This window comes from Lutra lutra, chromosome 8, assembly GCF_902655055.1.
Source record: "Lutra lutra chromosome 8, mLutLut1.2, whole genome shotgun sequence".
In the NCBI taxonomy this organism is placed as follows: Eukaryota; Metazoa; Chordata; class Mammalia; order Carnivora; family Mustelidae; genus Lutra; species Lutra lutra.
In genome coordinates this window covers 24,688,393-24,708,529 of record NC_062285.1, presented here as the reverse complement: position 1 = coordinate 24,708,529, position 20,137 = coordinate 24,688,393, and the positions used below count along the sequence as shown (strand labels likewise).

The 20,137-nt window shown below is 43.3% G+C and overlaps 1 protein-coding gene and 1 pseudogene across 5 annotated transcripts in view; one reads left to right on the top strand and one right to left on the bottom strand.

Annotated features, from left to right (window-relative positions):
• The window catches only part of DCLRE1C (DNA cross-link repair 1C), a 40,442-nt gene extending 24,939 nt beyond the window's left edge, over positions 1-15,503 (bottom strand). For 2 of the 5 annotated variants that reach the window (XM_047742687.1, XM_047742692.1), the window contains exons 1-5: positions 15,337-15,503; positions 9,624-9,675; positions 7,254-7,338; positions 2,307-2,366; positions 381-436 (exon numbers count right to left, since the gene is read on the bottom strand). In XM_047742687.1, coding sequence (XP_047598643.1) covers positions 381-436; positions 2,307-2,366; positions 7,254-7,338; positions 9,624-9,675; positions 15,337-15,445 — 362 coding nt within the window. In that variant the 5' untranslated portion in view covers positions 15,446-15,503. Of the gene's footprint in view, positions 1-380; positions 437-2,306; positions 2,367-7,253; positions 7,339-8,416; positions 8,609-8,713; positions 8,799-9,623; positions 9,676-15,336 lie in introns of those variants that run through there. The other 3 variants (XM_047742688.1, XM_047742689.1, XM_047742690.1) reach the window with 3 other exon arrangements.
• LOC125108046 (uncharacterized) lies at positions 6,912-7,004 on the top strand (annotated as a pseudogene).
• Positions 15,504-20,137: the final 4,634 nt, after the last annotated feature.

The window sequence follows — 20,137 nt, the reverse complement described above, 5'->3', positions numbered from 1 at the left end:
AGCGGTTAGAAAACATTATGGACTGTACTACTGCATTTCCAACAGACATCCCCTGAAACGTGTTAGCACTCTCCACTACTCCTGGAGAGAAAAATCCATGGGACAGGAAAATTCAAAGTCAACAGAGAAATGGCCACTGAAGACTTCCATTGTAAGAAAGCCACATTTCCAACTTGATCTTCACCTCAATTCCCCAAGTTCAATTTGGAAACAAAGATTAAAGAAATTACCATCTACGTATTCAAGAAGTAATCTCCCATCTACATATTCAAGAAGTAATCTCCCCACACATATTATTTTTTAGACCCTAAACATTTATTTCTACAAACGCGACATAGATCTATGTGTAAGAAAACGGCAAAAGAGATGAGCCCCCTTACATAACTGATCCTGGACAATGACCAGCTGGTAAGAGAGTCACAACAACCTCTTCCTTCTAAAAAGAAAATAAAGAAAAAATAATAATAATAGAAGTTATCATGAGGACCCAGCTCTCCTTAATCGAACAGATTCAGGTACTTCTCAAGAATGTGGTATGCCTTTCCTCATTTCCTCACGCACCAAATCCTGGAGACGCGTGAAATCCTTGCCCACAGAATGACAGTTAAACGCAGCGACAGTGTAACCCAGCAATTCGACTCTGAGCTACACACAAGAGGAATGAAAACGGACAACCACATGAAAACCTGGGTTTGCGTGTCCACAGTGGCACCGCTCATACTAGCCAGCAAGTAGAAGAAGCCTAAATGTCGCTCAATTGATGAGCACGTGAACAGGACGTGATCTGCCCATACAGCGGAATGTTATTTGGGCCACGGCAAGAGATGAAACCCTCACATCATACTACAACATGGATAAACCTTGACACCATTATGCAAAGTGAAAGAGGTGAGTCATAAAAGACCACGTCCAGTACGATTCCCTTGATAGGAGATGTCCAGAACAGGCCAGTCCTGCAGACTAGAGTAGTGGTTGCCATGGGCTGGGGGAGGGAGAAGTAGGGAATAACTGCTAATGGGTACACGGTTTCTTTGTGGGTGATGAAAATATTCGAAAAAGAACTGTGGTGGTAAATACACAACTCTGTGAATATATGAAAAGCCACTGAATTATACATTTTTAATGGAGAGAACTGTACAGTATATGAATGACATCTCAATAAAGCTATTATTCAACTAAAAAAAAAAAAAAAGCCTGCTGTCGTCTGGCCCCAAGTCACCATTCTACAAGTACTGTCCCAGTATTAGGACACATCGGCTCACTACGTGAGAATGGCAATTTCTCCCAGAAGTCTAAGGTCATTCATTCCGATGGCCCCAGTAGAGCAAGGTCCCATGGTTAGTTCTGGAGACACAACACAAAGCTATGGTGCATGAAGAATAAACCCAGGACCAGAGTGGGACCGCCAGACTCCAGTCAACAGGAGGAGCTCTAGTCTTTCGCCAACATAAGTGGCAAGACAGTGAGGCAATCGGGGGAGTCGAGCACTCTCTAACTGAGGTCAGCACAGCATCTGGGAACCTTCAGGCTGTCCTTTTCCCCTCCTTTTTAACCGGCCCCAACCAGTCCTGAAGCCCTCCCTTGCTGAACAATTTGGTGAGGACTACTTCACAGGCTGATCTTCTCCAGAGAGGAGAGGCGAAGTCAGCCCCTGCCTGATCCTGGAGAAATGACGGACACCCTTCGGAGTTCAACGTTTCGGAAGGGCAGGTTATAACCCGGCCGTGGAACTAATCCTACCTAGATTTCCCAGACAGTAGGAAAATACTTCTGGCCCTAGGAAGAATTTGAGGTAAAAAAATAAATAAATAAAAGGTAGGTCCATAATCTTGCTTATTATTAAATATTCACAACGCAAAAGTACCTGTTTCTAAATTTAAGGACAAAAAATATACTGGATCCACGTGGACACTGTTTCTTCCATAAGAAATGATTCAGAAAATAAGAAAATCACAAATACATGTATTTGCTACAAAAGCACTAAGCACCATATTATATCCTGAATATCGTAATAAATGTAATTAAAGTGACAATGACATCATGCAGTAATATTAACAACTGGAGTTCTCATCATTAGTAGGTAATATACTAAAAAAGAGCAATTCACACAGAAGTCAAAGTCTACCTTGTAGACTACCATGTAGAAAAGAAATACAACACAAATATATACATATATATTTTCCCTCTACAAGTCATCCAATTACTATAACTTTCATTTATGGTAAGAGCAGCACTCAAAATCACAGAGAATAACAATCAGGTTATTAAATAATAATTTTTTAAAATTATATTTAGTATTTACTTACCTCGCCTGATGCTTCATCAACTAAAGGTATCTGGGTAGGAGTTTCTATTTCAATGGATATCTATTAAAATAAGAGATCATATGTACTATCATACTCAGTGTTTTCAGTTTTTCATGGATTTACATGGTTCTGCCATCTCCAACACACACACAAAAAAAGACTTAGAAGTTACTAGGACTCTCTGAGTCGTAATTTCGGACTCCACAATACCAAATGTTTTAACAGCTTGAAGACAGGATAGAGCTAACTAACATAGTGCCTTTCCTGTGGCTGATGTGGCAACGTTGGTTAAATGCCTCCTAAACTTACATGTCCTTTGACACAGCAATTCTATTTCCATGAATTCAATTCTTCTCCCGTCACTCCCCGTCCCTGTCTTCCCACTGCCTGCTCCCTCTGAACTTGAGCCTCGGTAACACACATGGCCACATGCTCTGCATGCTGAGGCTTCTCGCTGCAGAACGCAGCCTGGATCTGCCCACGAGGTGCTGGCCTTGTTCAGATTCAGGCTGCCTCAAGGGGCTCCCAGGTGGCCTGGCCCATTTTACTACGACAGCAACTTGCATGAGGGGCATTCAGTAGGTAGTTGATGAATCAGTGCACACAATTCATCTTTTCAGTCCACAGATATCCTAAAACTTAGAGTAACTGAGATTCAGGTGTTAAAAATATCCTTGCATTCTGGGGGCGCCTGGGCGGTTTAGTTGGTTAAACGTCTGCCTTCGGCTCAGGTCATGATCTCCCGGTCCTAGGATTGAGCTCTGTGTCCAGCTCTCTGCTCAGTGGGGAGTTTGCTTCTTTCTGCACCCCCACAGGGCCCAACTCGTACTCTCTCTCTCAAATAAATAAATAAAATCTTAAAAATATATGTATCCTTGGGGCGCCTGGGTGGCTCAGTGGGTTGGGCCGCTGCCTTCGGCTCGGGTCGTGATCCCAGGTCCTGGGTTCGAGCCCCACATCGGGCTTTCTGGTCAGCGGGGAGCCTGCTTCCTCCTCTCTCTCTGCCTGCCTCTCTGCCTGCTTGTGATTTCTCTCTGTCAAGTGAATAAATAAAATCTTTAAAAAATATATATATATGTATCCTTGCATTCCAGAGTAAACACACTGGACTGTGTTCACAATGCACTTTTTTGCTACTCTGAGATTCAGTTAGCTTAATCAGGCTGTTCACGTGGTCATACACGAAATGGCTTCTCTCCTCCTTGCACTATCATTATCAATTCTGCCAACAAGGTCGAGCAGCTTCTCTCTTTACTATATCCCACAAAAATTCATCCAGTATGGGGATTATTTGTCCTTTGAACATTTGGCAAAATGCACCTATAAAACCATCTGGACCTGGGGCTTATTGAAGAAGAGATCTTTGTAAGTTGTTTTAATTTCTTCAATGTTTACTTATTCAAGTTTTCCAGTTTTCTTGCCTCAATTTGGTATTTTCCTACTTAGCCAGGTATCCACTTTGCCTAAATTATCAAATATACTATCATTAATTTTCAAAAAATGCATTGCTACTATTAATACTTTCCTTTTATCATTCTGTATTTTTATATGCATCTTTTTTTTTTTTTTTGACAGAGAGAGAGATCACAAGTAGATAGGCAGAAAGAGAGAGAGAGAGAGAGAGAAGGAAGCAGGCTCCCTGCTGAGCAGAAAGCCCGATGCAGGACTCAATCCCAAGACCCTGAGATCATGACCTGAGCCAAAGGCAGAGGCTTAACCCACTGAGCCACCCAGGTGCCCTATATGCATCTTTTTTTAAAAGATTTTATTTATTCATTTGAGAGGGAGACTGAGAGAAAGAGAGAGACAGACCATGAGCAGGGGGAGGGGCAGAGGGAGAAGCCGAACCCCCGCTTAGCAGGGAGCCCGATGCAGGACTCAATCCTGGGACTCCAGGATCATGACCTGAGCTGAAGGCAGCTGCTCAACCAACTGAGCCACCCATCTCACCCATGCGCCCCTGCATCTTTTTTTAATCTTGGCAGAAATCTATTTCTGTTCCTCTGAAGATGAGCTTTTACTTTTGTTAATCTTGCCTTTTATTTTCTGTGGTAGTTGTTGGTCTCTGTATTGATAACTTGTCCTTTTGCCTTAATTATTTCCTTCTTTCCCATATCCTTAGATTTGCTTTGTTGCTCCTTTCCCTTCCTACTGAGTTGAAGACCATTTCCATGTAATTCTGGTCTTTGTTTTCTAAGAAATGTACTCAATGCTGTCAATTTCCCTCCAAGCGCTAATTTAGCTGTGTTACACATATTTTGACATGTCGTGTTCTCACTGTCCATCAATTCTAAGTATTACATGCTTTTCTTTACAATTTCCTCTTTAACCTAAAGGTTGCTTAGTACTTCAGTTCCCATGTGTGGGATGATTTTAGCTCTCCTTTTATTTAGGATTTCAGCAACACCGCATTGTACTCAGAGAACAGACCAGTAGGATTTCCTACTTTTGTGACACAGCACATGGTCAATTATAAATGTTTCCTATATACCAAAGATCTTGCTTTCCCTTTGGGTGCCTCCGATTGCTATTAGTTCACATTTATTAATCAAGCCCTTCAAATCTATCTTATTTCCTGCTTCCTTCCTCTTTCAGTTTTTTGTTTGTTTGTTTTAATTTATTTGAGAGAGACAGAGAGAGCACAAGCAGGGAGAATGACAGAAGCAGATTCCCCGCTGAGCAGGGAGCCTGATGTGGGGATCGATCCCGGAACCCCAGGATCATGACCTGAGCCGAAGGCAGATTCTTAACTGACTGCACCTCCCGGGTGCCCCCCTCTTTCAGTTTCTGTGAGTGGTGTGTGAAGCGCTAGAGCTACAAGCACTGAGTGTCCTAGCTGCTCTTAGACTGAGAGGTGGCCTCGTACTCCATTGACTTTGCTTCACTGCAACTGTCCCAGAGGTCCCCTCCACACATACCTCCAGGTTGGCACTGGCCACAGGAAACCGCTGTGTGAGATCTGGAAGGCCAAAGTGAACCGGCAGCCAGAAGATCTACCAGCTCAAGTACGAGCACCTGCTGGCTCAGCTGGCAGACAGGACAGGACTGCAGTGACCCCACCTTCAGCTTCTCAAAGGCCTGGGCCAGGAGTGTGGCACTCAGTAGCACCAGGGGGCTGCAGCACTAGCCAGGTTGGGGAGAGTGCGAGACAGGGGTTCCAGGCTTCCCTGTGGGTTCCAGCCCATCTCTGCCCTTCTCCACTTCTCTCTCCACTCGGCTTCCTGCCGCTGACCTGCAGGTCCATGGCAACCTCAGGCCTAATACCAGGTTGAGGTAACAGCCTTAGTGTTGGGCCACTCTGTGGAGTGGGGATGGACCCCACCCCAATTACGGTCAGAGGTCGAGCCGGAATGTGCTACACGTGCAACAACAGGGTGTGAAAACACTGTTTTTCCCACACTGTGGGAGGTTCTGCAGAGTAGAGCAGTGCCCCAGCTGGGAGGAAGTGGCTCTTCCCCACACCCCAGAGACAGGAGCAGTGAGTGGCCCTGGTTTTTATTGTGGTTGGGGGGGTGTGCCTGGGCTCCCATGGTTCGAACTTCACGTCAGCGCCAAGGGAGGGGGTGGGCTTTTTTTTTTTTTTTTTAAGATTTTTTAATTTATTTGACAGAGAAAGAGGAGGAGGGTGCGGCAGGCAGAGGGAGAGGGAGAAGCAGTCTCCCTCCTGACAGGGAGCCCGATGCAGGACTTGATCCCAAACCCTGCGACCATGACCTGAGCCAAAGGCAGATGCTTAACTGACTGAACCCCCCAGGGGCCCCAAGGCTTTTTTTTTTTTTTTTAAATCAGCCTGCCCAAATGTGGGGCAGAAGTGGAAAGAGGATGTGAGAGCTGAAAGCCAGCAGCAGGCAAATATCAAACAGACTGTGACACTTGTTCGGCCTTCTCTGCCAGATCCCACAATGACTTAAGGTTTAAACCACAGAGTGCACGCTAACTGTATTTCCCCAGCGCTTCTCTTTCTCTGATCAAGTACTGGGGGATCAGTGAGGACTTTATCCAGTTTGTCAATTGCATGTCTGTCAATTGCATGTTAAGTTCAAATCTTCTTGATCCATTGCTCCTTCCGACAATAAATAACATCCTCTTGGGAACAAGATCTCTTTTTACCTTCGATTCTATTTTGTATGACAAAAAAAACTGCCACTCTGGATTTTTTAGCTTCTAATTATTTAGTACACCTTTCCCTTTTTTTGTTTTTTTTTAACTCCATTTCAACTTGCATTTATCCTTTTGTTTAATCTAAACCTCTTGTAGACTAAGACTATTGGAACTTTCCTTTTTTTTCCCGTAACCTAAACTGAGAAAATCATTAGTTAGGAAATTAACTAGTAATTACTGTTATAATAGGACTTTTCCTAGCATCTTACATTTTCCATATACCATTCCTTTGTTTCTCCCTTCACTATATGCTTTCCATTGGACAGATCCATTTTATTCTGTCAGATTCAAAGTTGTCCACTCTATTTTTATTCCAGTTGTTATCCCTTTATCATAACCCATAAGATGTGTTCATTTTTCCTAAACTATGTCATGACCTAAGTAATAGGATTTATCAGTTGTGTTAAACATTTCACACTCTGCAGTATTAAAATGCAACTTAGCAGCTTTACACAGTGGCAGTATTGTAGCCAATGAGGTTTATCCGAGGTGTGATTATTGCTAATTAAAATGCAATTTAGCAAGAGTTAATGAAATTAAACCAACAAAACTAAGACCTGAGATCAAGCCACTGATGGACAAGAAATACAAATCTGCAACAACAAAATGTTGGCCTCTTCTAAACTGAGGAATTACAAAGACTAAACATCAATACAGTAATTAATGTGGATAAATACAGTGTAGGACTAACTGGGCTTTGAATAATCCCAATGCTTTGTTTAATCGGCCTTGAAAAATATTTCCCCTTGAGGTAAAGAATTAGTGTCATAAAAAAATAAAACTTACGATTCGTTTCTCCCAAAATCTGTACTTCGGGCTAGTTAACAACAACTCTTTAGTAACAGGCGAACAGTATAAGCAAACCTTCAAGCTGAAAGAAGAAATTTAGAAAAGCTGGGTCAGTACAATCCATAGCAAGCCATCTGGGTGACCAGAAAAATACATTTCATCACATATTAGTTATCTCAAATCATTCAGACACTGAGCTGGCTCGAGAAGTGTCAGAACAGTTCCCCACATGCCGTCACCTGTAACCATCTAGGTCCCATCAAGACAGAAGTGGGAGAGGGGGCACCTGGCCAGCTCAGTCGGTACGAGTGTGTGACTCTGGATCTTGGGGCTGTAAGTCAGAACCCCACATTTGGAGCAGAGATTACTTAAAAATAAATTTATTTTTAAAGATTTATTTATTTTATTTTGAGAGAAAAAAATTTATTTTGAGAGAAAGAGAAAAGGGAAGAGTGAATGAGAGGGAGAGAATCTCAAGCCGACTCCCCACTGAGAGTGGAGCCCACAAGGGGTCTTGATCCCACAACGGTGGGATCACGACCCTGGGATCATGGCATGAGCTGAAATCAAGAGCCAGCCACTTAACAGACTGCACCACCCAGGAGCCCCACCTTAAAATTTAAATTAAATTAAAAAAAAAAAAAAAAAAAAGAGTGCAGAGGAACAACAGGGAAGAAGCAAAAGAAGAGAATATACTGTGCCCTCTGACTTCCTCAAAAGGGGGTCCCCCATCACTCTGAGTTTAAAGATATATGTTTGTACCTGATCAGGAATGTCTGGAACGATTCCACCACATGAAGTTACCTCTCAAGAAGGGAAAAGGGTGGGGATGCTTTCAAATTTTTAAATTCAAAAACAAGGCTTAGAGTTAAGAACACAGTCTGTGATGGACTGTATTTTCCAAAGATGGCCACACTAATATATTCCCAACCACACATGCTCTGTTTACAGATGGATAAGGAAATCCCTCTGCTGACAGAGGGGTCTATTTTAACCCCCCCCCCCACTTCAGCCTGTCTTTGTGACTGCCTCAACCAACAGAGGGAGACAAGTGACAGAGGGAGGTCTCAGGACTGTGGAGGCTACATGGTTCCCTGCTAGCTCTCCCTTGGGACATACACTTTTTAAGCCCCAAGTCTCCATTTAAGAAGTTCGGCTACCTTGAAATCACCATGCTGAAGAGTTTTCCAGGGACAGAGTTGCCCAAAAGCCCCAGCTGCCTGATTCCTCTCAGCCTTGGTGTCAAACACTGAATGATGGGCCCCAGATAATGGCAGTCCCCCTAGGACACCCAGCCAGGGAGAAACCAGCACCCCCGACTGTGCTCTGTCAGCATTCCCAACCCACAGAAACTGAGAAAGAGAACATATGATTAGTGGGTTAAAGTCACTAAGTTTGGGGGTAATTTGTTACGCAGCAATAGATAACTAATATACGGGCTCAAAAATAAGACAGACCTGGTTGAAATCCTGGTCCTGCCACTTACTGGCTGCGTGACCTTGGGCAACTAATTTAACCTCTCTGGTTCCTCAGTTTCCTCATCTGCAAAATAGAAATAATAATGGTATCTATTCAAAAGTTATCAAGAGGATCTAATGAGGATGTTGGCTCCAAGACAGGGATTTTCATCTGTGTTGTTACTAGTATAGCCTCAATGTCCAGCACAGTGCCTGACTTGTCACAGGCTCTCAAAGAAACTGCCAAACTAAACAACACATAGGACTGGCATTTATATAAGTACTCAGTGAATACAGGCTACCGATCATCACGAACACAGACTCGTGATAGCACTTTGCAGAGAAGACTGGCATCCACTGGGTCAGAAGTTAAAGAGTCAACAGGGCTCTTTCCAATACATAGCTTGGGGATTTGGAATTGACATTTAGGCAAAGCGGACTGTAGGAAAAGAACGCAGTACTTTAGCTTGAAGATCCAAAAACATTATGACTGTCTTCGCAACAGAACTACACACACAGGAAGAAATGAAAAGGAACACACTACTGCTACCCCCAACAGCATAATGAATCGTACAATTAGAAAGTCGAGTGAAAGAAAACAACTAGAAGTGTCAAATTAGTATGATTCTACAAAGTTCACAACCAGCCAAGGTTAAACCATGATGACAAAAAGTCAGAATACATGATGCCTTTGAGACAAGGACTGACTGGGAGGAGTGATGGGGCTCTGTTCTGGGACACGGGCCCTATTCTATTTCTCCATCTGGGTGGAAGCTTCATAGATGTGCTCACCTACAAAAGCTCATCTGACTGTGTCCCCTTACAATGTATGTACTTCCCTGTGTAGCAGTCACAGCTCAATTAAAATGTTTACTTAAAAAACACACAAATAAGGAGGAAAATAAATTACCTGCACTCCAGCCTTCTTTTCAAGGTAGGGGCTCTTAATCCTTTCATGTGATCTAAAAACAAAAGAATCAAAAATTATAAGCACATTTTTTTTTTAGAGGATTCCTTAGGCCAAGCAAGGTGTCTGTTCTTTTCGAGCTTTCTTTTAAGAGAAAATATATGAGAGGTTCACTTTTTTTTTTTAAAGATTTCTTTTATTTGAGAGAGCGAGCACGCACACTCATGTGTGAGTGGGAGGACGGTGGGGGAGGAGAGAATCTTTTTTTTAAACCTGGAGTGTGGTTACTATATATATTTTTTAACATACAATGTATTATTTCCCCAGGGGTACATGTCTGTGAATCATCAGGCTTACACATTTCACAGCACTCACCATAGCACATACCCTCCCCAATATCCATAACCCAGCCACCCTATCCCTCTCACCCAGCTCCACTCCAGCAACCCTCATTTTGTTTCATGAGATTAAGAGTCTGTTATAGTTTGTCTCCCTCCTGATCCCATCTTGTTTCATTTTATCCCCTCCCTACCCCTCACGACCTCCTGCCCTGCACCTCAAATTCCTTATATTAGAGAGATCATATGATAACCGTCTTTCTCAGATTGACTTAATTCACTCAGCATAATAACCTCTAATTCCATCCACATCGTTGCAAATGGGAAGATTTTGGTTTTCTGATGCCTGCATGGTATTCCATTGCGTATATATACCACATCTTCTTTATCCATTCATCTGTTGATGGACATCTAGGTTCTTTCCACAGTTTGGCTATTGTGGACATTGCTGCTATAAACATTTAGGTGCACATGCCCCTTCAGATCACTACATTTGTATCTTTAGGGTAAATACCCAGTGGTCCGATTGCTGGGTTGTAGGGTAGCTCTATATTCAACCTTATGAGGAACCTCCATGCTGTTTTCCAGAGTGGTTGCACCAGCTTGCATTCCCACCAACAGTGTAGGAGGGCTCCCCTTTCTCCGCATCCTCACCAACATCTGTCGTTTCCAGACTTATTAATTTTTTGAGCACATTTTTCATGTGTCTGTTGTCCATCTGATGTCTTCTTTGCAGAAATGTTGTTCATGTCTTCTGCCCATTTCTTGATTGGATTATTTGTTCTTTGGGTGTTGAGTTTGAAAAGTTCTTTACAGAGTTTGGATAGTAGCCCTTTATCTGATAGGCTGTTTGCAAATATCTTCGCCCATTCTATCAGTTGTCTTTTGGTTTGTTGACTGTTTCCTCTGCTATGCAAAAGTTTTTGATCTTGATGAAGTCCCAATAGTTCATTTTTGCCTTTGCTTCCCTTGCCTTTGGCGATGTTTCTAGGAAGAAATTGCTGCGGCGGAGGTCAAAGAGGTTGCTACCTGTGTTCTAAAGGATTTTGATGGATTCCTGTCTCAAGCTGAGGTCTTTCGTCCATTTTGAGTCTATTTTTGTGTGTGGTGTAAGGAAATGGTCCAGTTTTATTCTTCTGCATGTGGCTGTCTTTCCCAACACTATTTGTTAAAGAGACTGTCTTTTTTCCATTGGACATTCTTTCCTGCTTTGTCAAAGATTAGTTGACCACAGAGTTAAGGGTCCATTTCTGGGCTTTCTATTCTGTTCCATTGATCTATGTGTCTGTTTTTGTGCCAGTACCATACTGTCTTGATGATGACAGCTTTGTAACAGAGCTTGAAGTCTGGAATTGTGATGCTGCCAACTTTGGGTTTCTTTTTCAACATTCCTCTGGCTACTTGAGGTCATTTCTGGTTCCATACAAATTTTAGGATTATTTGTTCCATTTCTTTGAAAAAAAATTGATGGTATTTTGATAAGGATTGCATTAAATGTGTAAATTGCTTTAGGTAGCATAGACATTTTCACAATATTTGTTCTTCCAATCCATAAGCATGGAACATTTTTCCATTTTGTTTGTGTCTTCCTCAATTTCTTTCATGAGTACTTTATAGTTTTCTGAGTACAGATTCCTTGCCTCTTTGGTTAGGTTTATTCCTAGGTATCTTATGGTTTTGGGTGCAATTGTAAATGGGATTGACTCCTTAATTTCTCTTTCCTATGACTTGCTGTTGGTATATAGAAATGCAACTGATTTATGTGCATTGATTTTATATCCTGACACTTTACTGAATTCCCGTATGAGTTCTAGCAGTTTTGGAGTCTTTTGGGTTTTCCACATAAAGTATCATATTACTTGCAAAGAGTGAGAGTTTGACTTCTTCTTTGTCGATTTGGATGCCTTTTATTTATTTTTATTGCCTGATTGCCAAGCTTAGGACTTCTAGTACTATGTTGAATAGCAGTGGTAATAATGGACAGCCCTGCCACGTTCCTGACTTTAGGGGAAAAGCTCTCAGTTTTTCCCCATTGAGAATGATATTCACTGTAGGTTTTTCATAGATGGCTTTGATGATATTAAGGTATGTGCCCTCTATCCCTACAGTGTGAAGAGTTTTGATCAAGAAAGGATGCTATACTTTGTCAAATGCTTTTTCAGCATCTATTGAGAGTATCATATGATTCTTGTTCTTTCATTAATGTATTGTATCACACTGGTTGATTTGCGGATGTTGAACCAACCTTGCAACCCTGGAATAAATCCCACTTGGTCGTGGTGAATAATCCTTTTAATGTACTATTGGATCCTATTGGCTAGTATTTTGGTGTGAATTTTTGCATCCGTGTGGGAGGAGAGAATCTTGAAGCGGACTCCCCACTGAGCAGGGAGCCCCACACTGGGCTGGATCCCATGACCCCGAGATCATGACCTGAGCCAAGACCAAGAGTTGGACGTTCAAGCAACTGAGCCCCCAGGTGCCCCAAGAGGTTCACCTTTATAAGAGAACTGATTCGTGTGGGCTACTGACTCTTCTGCAGGTGGCAAATACAGCTGCAAACAGGGCAAGAACCACTGCAAGCTGACCATCTCTGGCCATCATTTACAAGAACAATCCCCTCCATCTTAGGACAGATTCTAAATCACTCTGAGTAGCCACAGAAGAATGAGTGACCAGACTCACTTCAGAACTGCTTCCAGCACTTTCTTTCATGTTCTTCCTTCATTTTAATCCAACCATCCTTCGTGCCCACTTTATGTGACCCATCCAGTTCCAGGCACTGAGGTGAGTCCATCTGGAACTTGTTTAGGCTTAGGTCAGCATGAGAAGAGTTTCATTCTCTTCTCAGCCTGCTGTGACTGCTGGGTAGAAAGATGCGGCATTTCTATCCACACAGGTCTGCTTTGCAGCCCTCCAAAGCAACACATACAGAAAGACAGCCTTTAAACATAGTCATTCTAATACATTCTGAATCTCCAGCATGGGAAGGACTAGATAGCAATGACCACACCTTCTCAGTTTAGGTGAATCAACAAACCCTAATTAATCAAATTACCACCCAAACACACACACACACACACACAGTCCTCAACACAATCACCTGTGCTGATCCTTAACTCCAGAGAAAACAATGCAGTCGCCACACCCCCCACAGTAGACCTTGACTGGACTTGTGCCTGCCCCCTCAGTGGGTGAATCCCCTCAGATCACTCCTAGTCCAGGCTTTTAGGGCCTCTGGCGGCATTGGTTGGGATTTCCAAAGAATTTGTGCCACGGCAAAATAGAGGCTGAATCAAGACTCAGTTCCATACTCCCAAACTAAATCAGCAGGCAGCCCTCTGTGGCTGCTTTAATCAAGACAGCCCAGGACCAGCCCAGGACCGGCCCTGGACCACCGGAGACCCCTCCAAGGCTGCCAGCAAGAGAACCTGGGCCAGTTTACTTGGTGCTGCAAGGACTGCACCCAGAGTCTCCTTTCCGGAGCCCTTTTGCTTTCTCAAACCAAATTAAGTCATTGGAAATTGTCCCTTAATGGGGTCTTCTCCAACCCTGGGCTACTCTATCAGGCCACAGGTCCCCTCCTGACCTCCAGACCTTACTGATGCTTAGCAAAGCCTGCCCTGAGCCCAGGACTGGGTTTCAGATGGTCCATAAGCAGGACTGAGTGGGCCATGGAATGAGACGTTCTATCAAAATGTGATTTTTTTTCTACCAAAAGAGGCCACAGATTTTGTCAGATATCCTGTATCAGTGTGTTCAGAATGACACAAAATACCACAGACAAGGTGGCTTAAACCATAAAACTTAACAGTTCTGGAGGCTAAATTCCAAGCTCAAGGAGCCAGGGTTGGTTTCTGGTGAGACTTCCCCTCCTGGCTTGCGGATGGCCCTTCAGAGTGTGTGGACAGGGTGCAATCTCTATTCCTCTTTTCATAAGGCCATCAATCCTAATGAGTTAGGATCCAGCTCATTTAAATTTTAACTCCCTCCTAAAAACCTAGTCACCAAATACAGTCACATGGGGGTTTCAGCTTCAACATCTGAAGGGGGGGGCAGCACAATTCAGTCCACAGCACATCAAAGAAATCTGTTTCTGAAAAAGGTTAAAAACTACCAGTAAGCAGTGTGGGAAATTTCGAAAAGCAGAAGCTGAGTTCTTCCCTTGATGAGATTATTTTCAGGCTGAGTAAACAGACTCACATGTCATTAGAGAACAGAAACAGTGATTATAAACTGCTCAATAACAGGGAGTCAGTTTTTTGCTTAACGTACAAACAGATGATCACGATTTCAGGTTCCGTTAGAGGGATTCCTTCTCCAAACTCGCTACTCGTAGACATCACGGGCGAGCCCCTGCGCCACACGTCCATCATGGCTAAGCACATTCTGAGTTCAGAAACTCCAGTAACGCTCAAGACAAAAGGTGAAACAGAGGTATCTCCACCCAGCAGGGGATTCACAATGAAAAACACACCAAAACCAAAAACGTTATTCTGGAGAATAAGTAGAAAGACCCTCAAAAAGGCTCACAGTGCTATTTGACAAATCAAGAGACGAAATTCAGATTTTCCGCATTGACGAGAGAAAATTCGTAGACTAGAGCAAGAAAGCAGAGGCACTTCCCAAAAGCGCGAACGCAGGCATACCAGGTGATACACACACGGCCAATGGTTGCAAAATGAGGGCTCCTCCAGCTCTGGGGATCGGTTAGAACGTTTTAGAGACTCTCCGGCCTCACTTGGAGTCTCTAACCTCCAGGCCTTATCACTAGGGCCTAATCCCTAATGATTAGGGATCACCTACCGTGTGCAGCTGTGAAATCTTAGTGTTCTGGTTGCTTCCCCTTAAACGAAATTTTTATATTGGAGGCGGGCAGAACACCTCAAAGGAGGGGGAGCTTGCACTACAAGAGCTTTCGGACGCGAGGTCTGAGTGTGTGTGCGGGCGCTTGCTTGATAATAAATACTGGGGGGCGGGTAGGGCGGGATTTCTTCTGAAACTTGTTTTCTTTATAACATGGAAGCGAAGATGTAAAGGAAGAAGTAAGAAAGAATGCTCGCTGACTTCTGACTCTTCGCTGCTAGGAGAGCTACCAAAAGAACCCAAGTGTTATCCCTGGTCAAACGGGCCCGGAGGGTGGGGGGCTGCCCAAGTTTCGGTTCCGTTCCGTCGTACAGATGAAGAAATAAAGCCTCAAAGAGGCCGAAGAGCCAGGCTGGGACAAGGTCCATCTGCTGGTCTGGGCCCCGGCCTCCCGGAGCCTGCACTCCGCTGCTCGAGCTCCCCCGAGCATCCCGGGCGGCTTCCCCGCGCGGCCAGAACACAGGCAGCCTGCGTCCCCTGGGCGGGCGGCGCGCCACGCTCCGCTCACTCACCCTTGTGGCAGTGGGACAGGAAGTAGGCGCGGGCTTTCAAGTTCTCCCTGTCGAAGCGGTCTATGGAGATGGTTGGGTACTCGGCCATCTGCCCCTTGAAGGAACTCATAGCGCCAGCACAGCCGGGCGGACCCGAACCCACGCCGCCTGCGGAAGCTGAGGTTTTCCTCGCCGGGCCGCCACTTCCGGGAACCTGCCGCCGCCGCCGAGCCATTGGCTCGCCGGATGCAGCCACGTCCAATCAGAGGAGCCCTGAGGCGGCGGGGCGGTGCCGAGGAACTTCAGTGGACAGTCGGCTGCCGGCGAATCGCGTGGTTGATTGTTCGAGTGGCGGGATGCTGGGCTGGGGCAGCTGGCTGGTATCTAGGATGTGGCGCGACGAGGGTGCCTCCTGCTGGAAACCTTGACTCAACACGAGTGGCCTTCCTGGTGCAGTGTGTCCTTGTCTGTGCAGGAACGGTATCGCGAAAGGAAACTGAACACCCGTAGCAGGTGCTCTACCCAAGGATGCCAAGAAGCGAAGGGCGATGCAAAGCTTCGCTTTGAAATGAGACTTCGTTCCACCTCCTGCTTGTCTACTGAGAGCCTGAAAGCCCAGTTTCCCTTCTTTACTTTTCTTCCCAGTTTCTACCTTAGGGGGTAACCATGAGGATTGTATGAGAAAAAAAATTGTATGTGACTCATGGTAGATTCAATAACTTGTTAGTTCCCGCTTCCATTTATCTATTCATTCATTTATTTTAAAAGATTTTAATTTATTTATTTGACAGAGAGAGAGAGAGAACGAACAAGCAGGGAAGCAGCAGGCTGAGGGAGAAGCAGGATCCCAGCTGAGCAAGGAGCCCAAGAGGGACCCCATCCCACTGAATGGATCCCTTCCTATCAAGTCTCCTTAAACACCACAATATTAATAATCAGAAACAACTCAAACACTCTTGAGGTGTTGTTTTGTGTATTACATTATAATAAGCCTTGCAGTTTATTACATATATGACTAAGATGTGCCTTCAGGTAGGTTTTCAACCCATTTGGAGACAGCACATTTGCAGAATATGATAAACAAATACTTCCACAAAGACACAACATAATGCGGGGGGAAGATCCAAGAACAATGAATTTTAAGCAGTGGAATCAAGAATCAGAGTGCCAACCTCACGGAACATCAGCATTTTCCTGCAGCCATGGTACTCGGAGTTCTATTCAAATAGAGATTTGTCAAAGGTGAAGAAAAAGAAAGGGAGGAAGATGAGGTAGAGTGGGAGCAGTATAGACATCATAATCATTTGAGTAAAGCATTCTGTTAGTATCTATTGCCAACACCTTTGATTTGGTATAAGATGGTTTGTCTTAGAATAAAGGAGGGCTAAGCTGTGTATACCTAAAAACAAATTCTGTCGTGAGACTGGGATCTGGAGAATCTGGTGTGTCTACCTCTGACAGGATGTGGAACTCCTGGCAAGGCAGGTCAAGATAATAGTCGTATGCTTATCTAACCACTTATTTATTCTCTCTTCTTTCCACAATGGGTACAGTGTGACAGAGTAAAGGGAAAGAGGATAAGGGGGAACAGATAGGTCAGAAAACAGCGAAGGTGGTTAAGTAGAGACACTGACACGTACAAACCATTGGAAAACATGAGCCAACTATTTGGCTCTTCTAGAAGAAGCCATAATCACTAGCCTTACACACCCTCAAGACACAAATATAACAGATTTTTAGGAGAAGTCCAATTTTCTGATTATTGAGTCCCAAGAGAAATTCCTCCTGTGGCTGCTAGTAAAGAAAATTGAAATGTAGTCAACAACATCAGCTCTGCTCCGCTTCCTCATCCCACATCAGGAATCTTTCTGCAAGTCCAAGCTCTTCAGACTTCTAAGTCCTTGATGTCCCTCAAAGGGACTGAAAACTGCTACCAAGTGCATGTTACATACCAAAAAATTCGTTATTGAGGTAGGTATAAGTCTGTTGGGAAATAACTACAGGATATATTTTTCTTCACTTATAAACTGTTGTCAATCTAAATTAACTTACATTATAAATTTACTATATTCTATTCTATATATTATATATTTACTATATTCTATGCTATTCCTTCATAATAACAGACATAAAATGTCATACGAGGAAGCATACAAGGAGATAATGTATTTTTTTAAAGTGTATCTGTGTGCTAGGGCTGCTGTAACAAGCACCACAGACTGGGTGACTTCCCCAACAGAAATTTCATTGCCTCAGAGTTCTGGAAGATGGAAATCCAAGATCATACTCTATGATTCTACTTATATAAAATTATGAAAATTGTGAAGTGATCCAAAGCAACAGAAAGCAAATCAACAGTTGACTGGGGGCACAGGAAACAAGTTCATTAACTTGATTGTGGTGATGATTTCACAGGTGTATGCATATGTCAAACTTACCAGATTATAGGCTGTTAAATATGTGCTAGTTATTGCATTTCAATTATCTCTCAATGGATTTATTTTCAAAATGTTTGGAGAGTATATGGGAGAAGGTAGACAAACTGAACCAGATTGACAAGGATATCCCTTCTGTAGAGAGTTAAGAAGACACTGCATGGCTAACTCACATAACAGAAGGTGGCTTTGAAAAAAATCACAATGTATGTTTATTTTGCATTAGTTTCATGCATATCTTCACCACCCATATCTCTTCTTCACACCTCCTACTCTCAACCCTCTGAATGATTAAAGTGTTATTATTCAACTAAGAAAAACTAACTAAATAAAGTCTAACCAAAGCCCCAGACAATGGTAAGTGTTCAATAAATATTAGATCTTATTATTTACTGGGCATCCACTAAATACCAAACACTGTGCTTGAACCTGGTTTTACATAAAGGAATCAGCCTTGGCACGAGATCTTACAGTCTGGCAGAAGTAGAAACTCATGGAAATAAATGCAAGAAGTTTTACAGAATTTTATTGGAAACCTGCTAAGAATGCAGTGCAAAGACCAAGCAAAAGAGCTCAATTCTGCAAGAAGAAAGAAAAACATAGCGGAGAAGGTTAACTCAAGTTCAGCTTCTGAGCACAGGAACAGCTGAAGTCCCTGAAATGGGCTTTTATTCAGTCTGCACACTGCAAATAGTTCCTTTTTACCAAAGCACTTGGGTCAAAGGGATGAAATAATAGGGGCTTACCAGGGGAAGTCAAGGTTGAACTAGCTAAGGGACCAGACCACAAGGGCCTTATACACCAAGCCAAACAGTTCAAACTTTAACTTGAGCAACGGCGAGAAGCCTGGGTGGTTTGAAACAAGGGAATGATAAGTGAATCAGAAGAGTGTTTCTCAACGTGTGGCCCTGGGAGAGCACCTGTTAGAAATGCAAGATCTCTACCGCAGCCTAGACTTACTGAATCAGAACTCTGCAGCAGTCTGTTTTAACACACTCTCCAGGGGACTCTGATTGATGCTTAAGTTTTCAAGCCACTGGATTTAAGTTTGAAAGAGCACTCAGGCAATCTGGGGCAGGATGTCTGGATCAGAGGCTGCCACAATACTCCAAAAAATGTGATGGTGTGGATTCACTTATTCACTCAACAAATCATCCCTGACCATCTATTCTGTGCCACACATTATTCTAGACATTGAAGATACAGCATCAAGCAAAGAAGAGTAAACCACTTGTGACAATGAAGTGTACATTCTAGTGGAAATCAGGTCTATCATTTATATAGTTCTAGGTGCTCTCCTAAATGGTTTACATTTGTTAATTCATCCTCACAACTGCCCCATCAGATAGGTACACTTTTTGTCTTTACAGTTAAGGAAAGCAGCGTTCAGTAACTTGCACAAAGTCATATGATAACTAAGTAGTAGAAACCAGATCCAAATCCAAGGTCATGCCTTAGACGTGATGCTATACCGCTTCCAGAGCATCCGAGTGGCCATGGTGGTGAAAGATATTCATTCGAAATATATTGCTTTGGCACCTCTTGTGCACTAGGTACTATTCTACAAATTTGGTCAACAAGACCTCGGTCTTTATGGAAATGTGGAAATTATGTTCTTGCAGAAGATAATAAAATTAAGAAAGAAGCAATTTAAATAGTATAATAAGTGGTGATAAGTTCTGTGGATGGAAGAAACACTAGAACGTAGTAAGGGGTAAGATAGAGAGCCTGATGCAGAAGCCACAGCTAAGGCCTCAAGCTGGAAGCTTGGCCAGGAACAACCAGCCGATCAGTGTGGCTGGAATGGAGTGACCCAGGGCTCCAGAGCAAGGGAAGGGGAATTGTATGCAACCCTTGTAGGGTTTTGTTGGTTTTACTCTGTAAGATGAGAAGCCATTGCAAGACTGTGAGCAGAGAAATGACACAATCTGAGTTATGTTTTAAACGGATTGCACAGACTGTTGTGTTGAGAATAGACGAGGGGGTATCAAGAGACACCTGTTGCAGATTATTGCAATAACCAGCGTGGGTGGGGGAGGGGTGATAGTGGCTTGGACTCGGTGGGAACAGAAAAGCCAACAGTGATGGATAAATAGGGCAAGACAGAGTGGACTCTAGGAGCCATTTAGTTAAGGCTGGGGAGGGGACTTTGGAGAGGGCTGTTTGGGACAACTAGGTGGATGTTGAATATAGGCCGGATATACAGGTCTGGAATTCAGAGAGAGATTTGAGTTGAGGAAATAAATTTGAAAGTTATTAAGTAAATCGATAGTATTTTAAATATACAGATAAAGGTAATGATAGAGAAAAGTCATCTAAATTATGGATGTTGTTGATTGTGGGTTTACTAATTGCCAGTCACTAAACTCTAATCTGTGAATTGACCG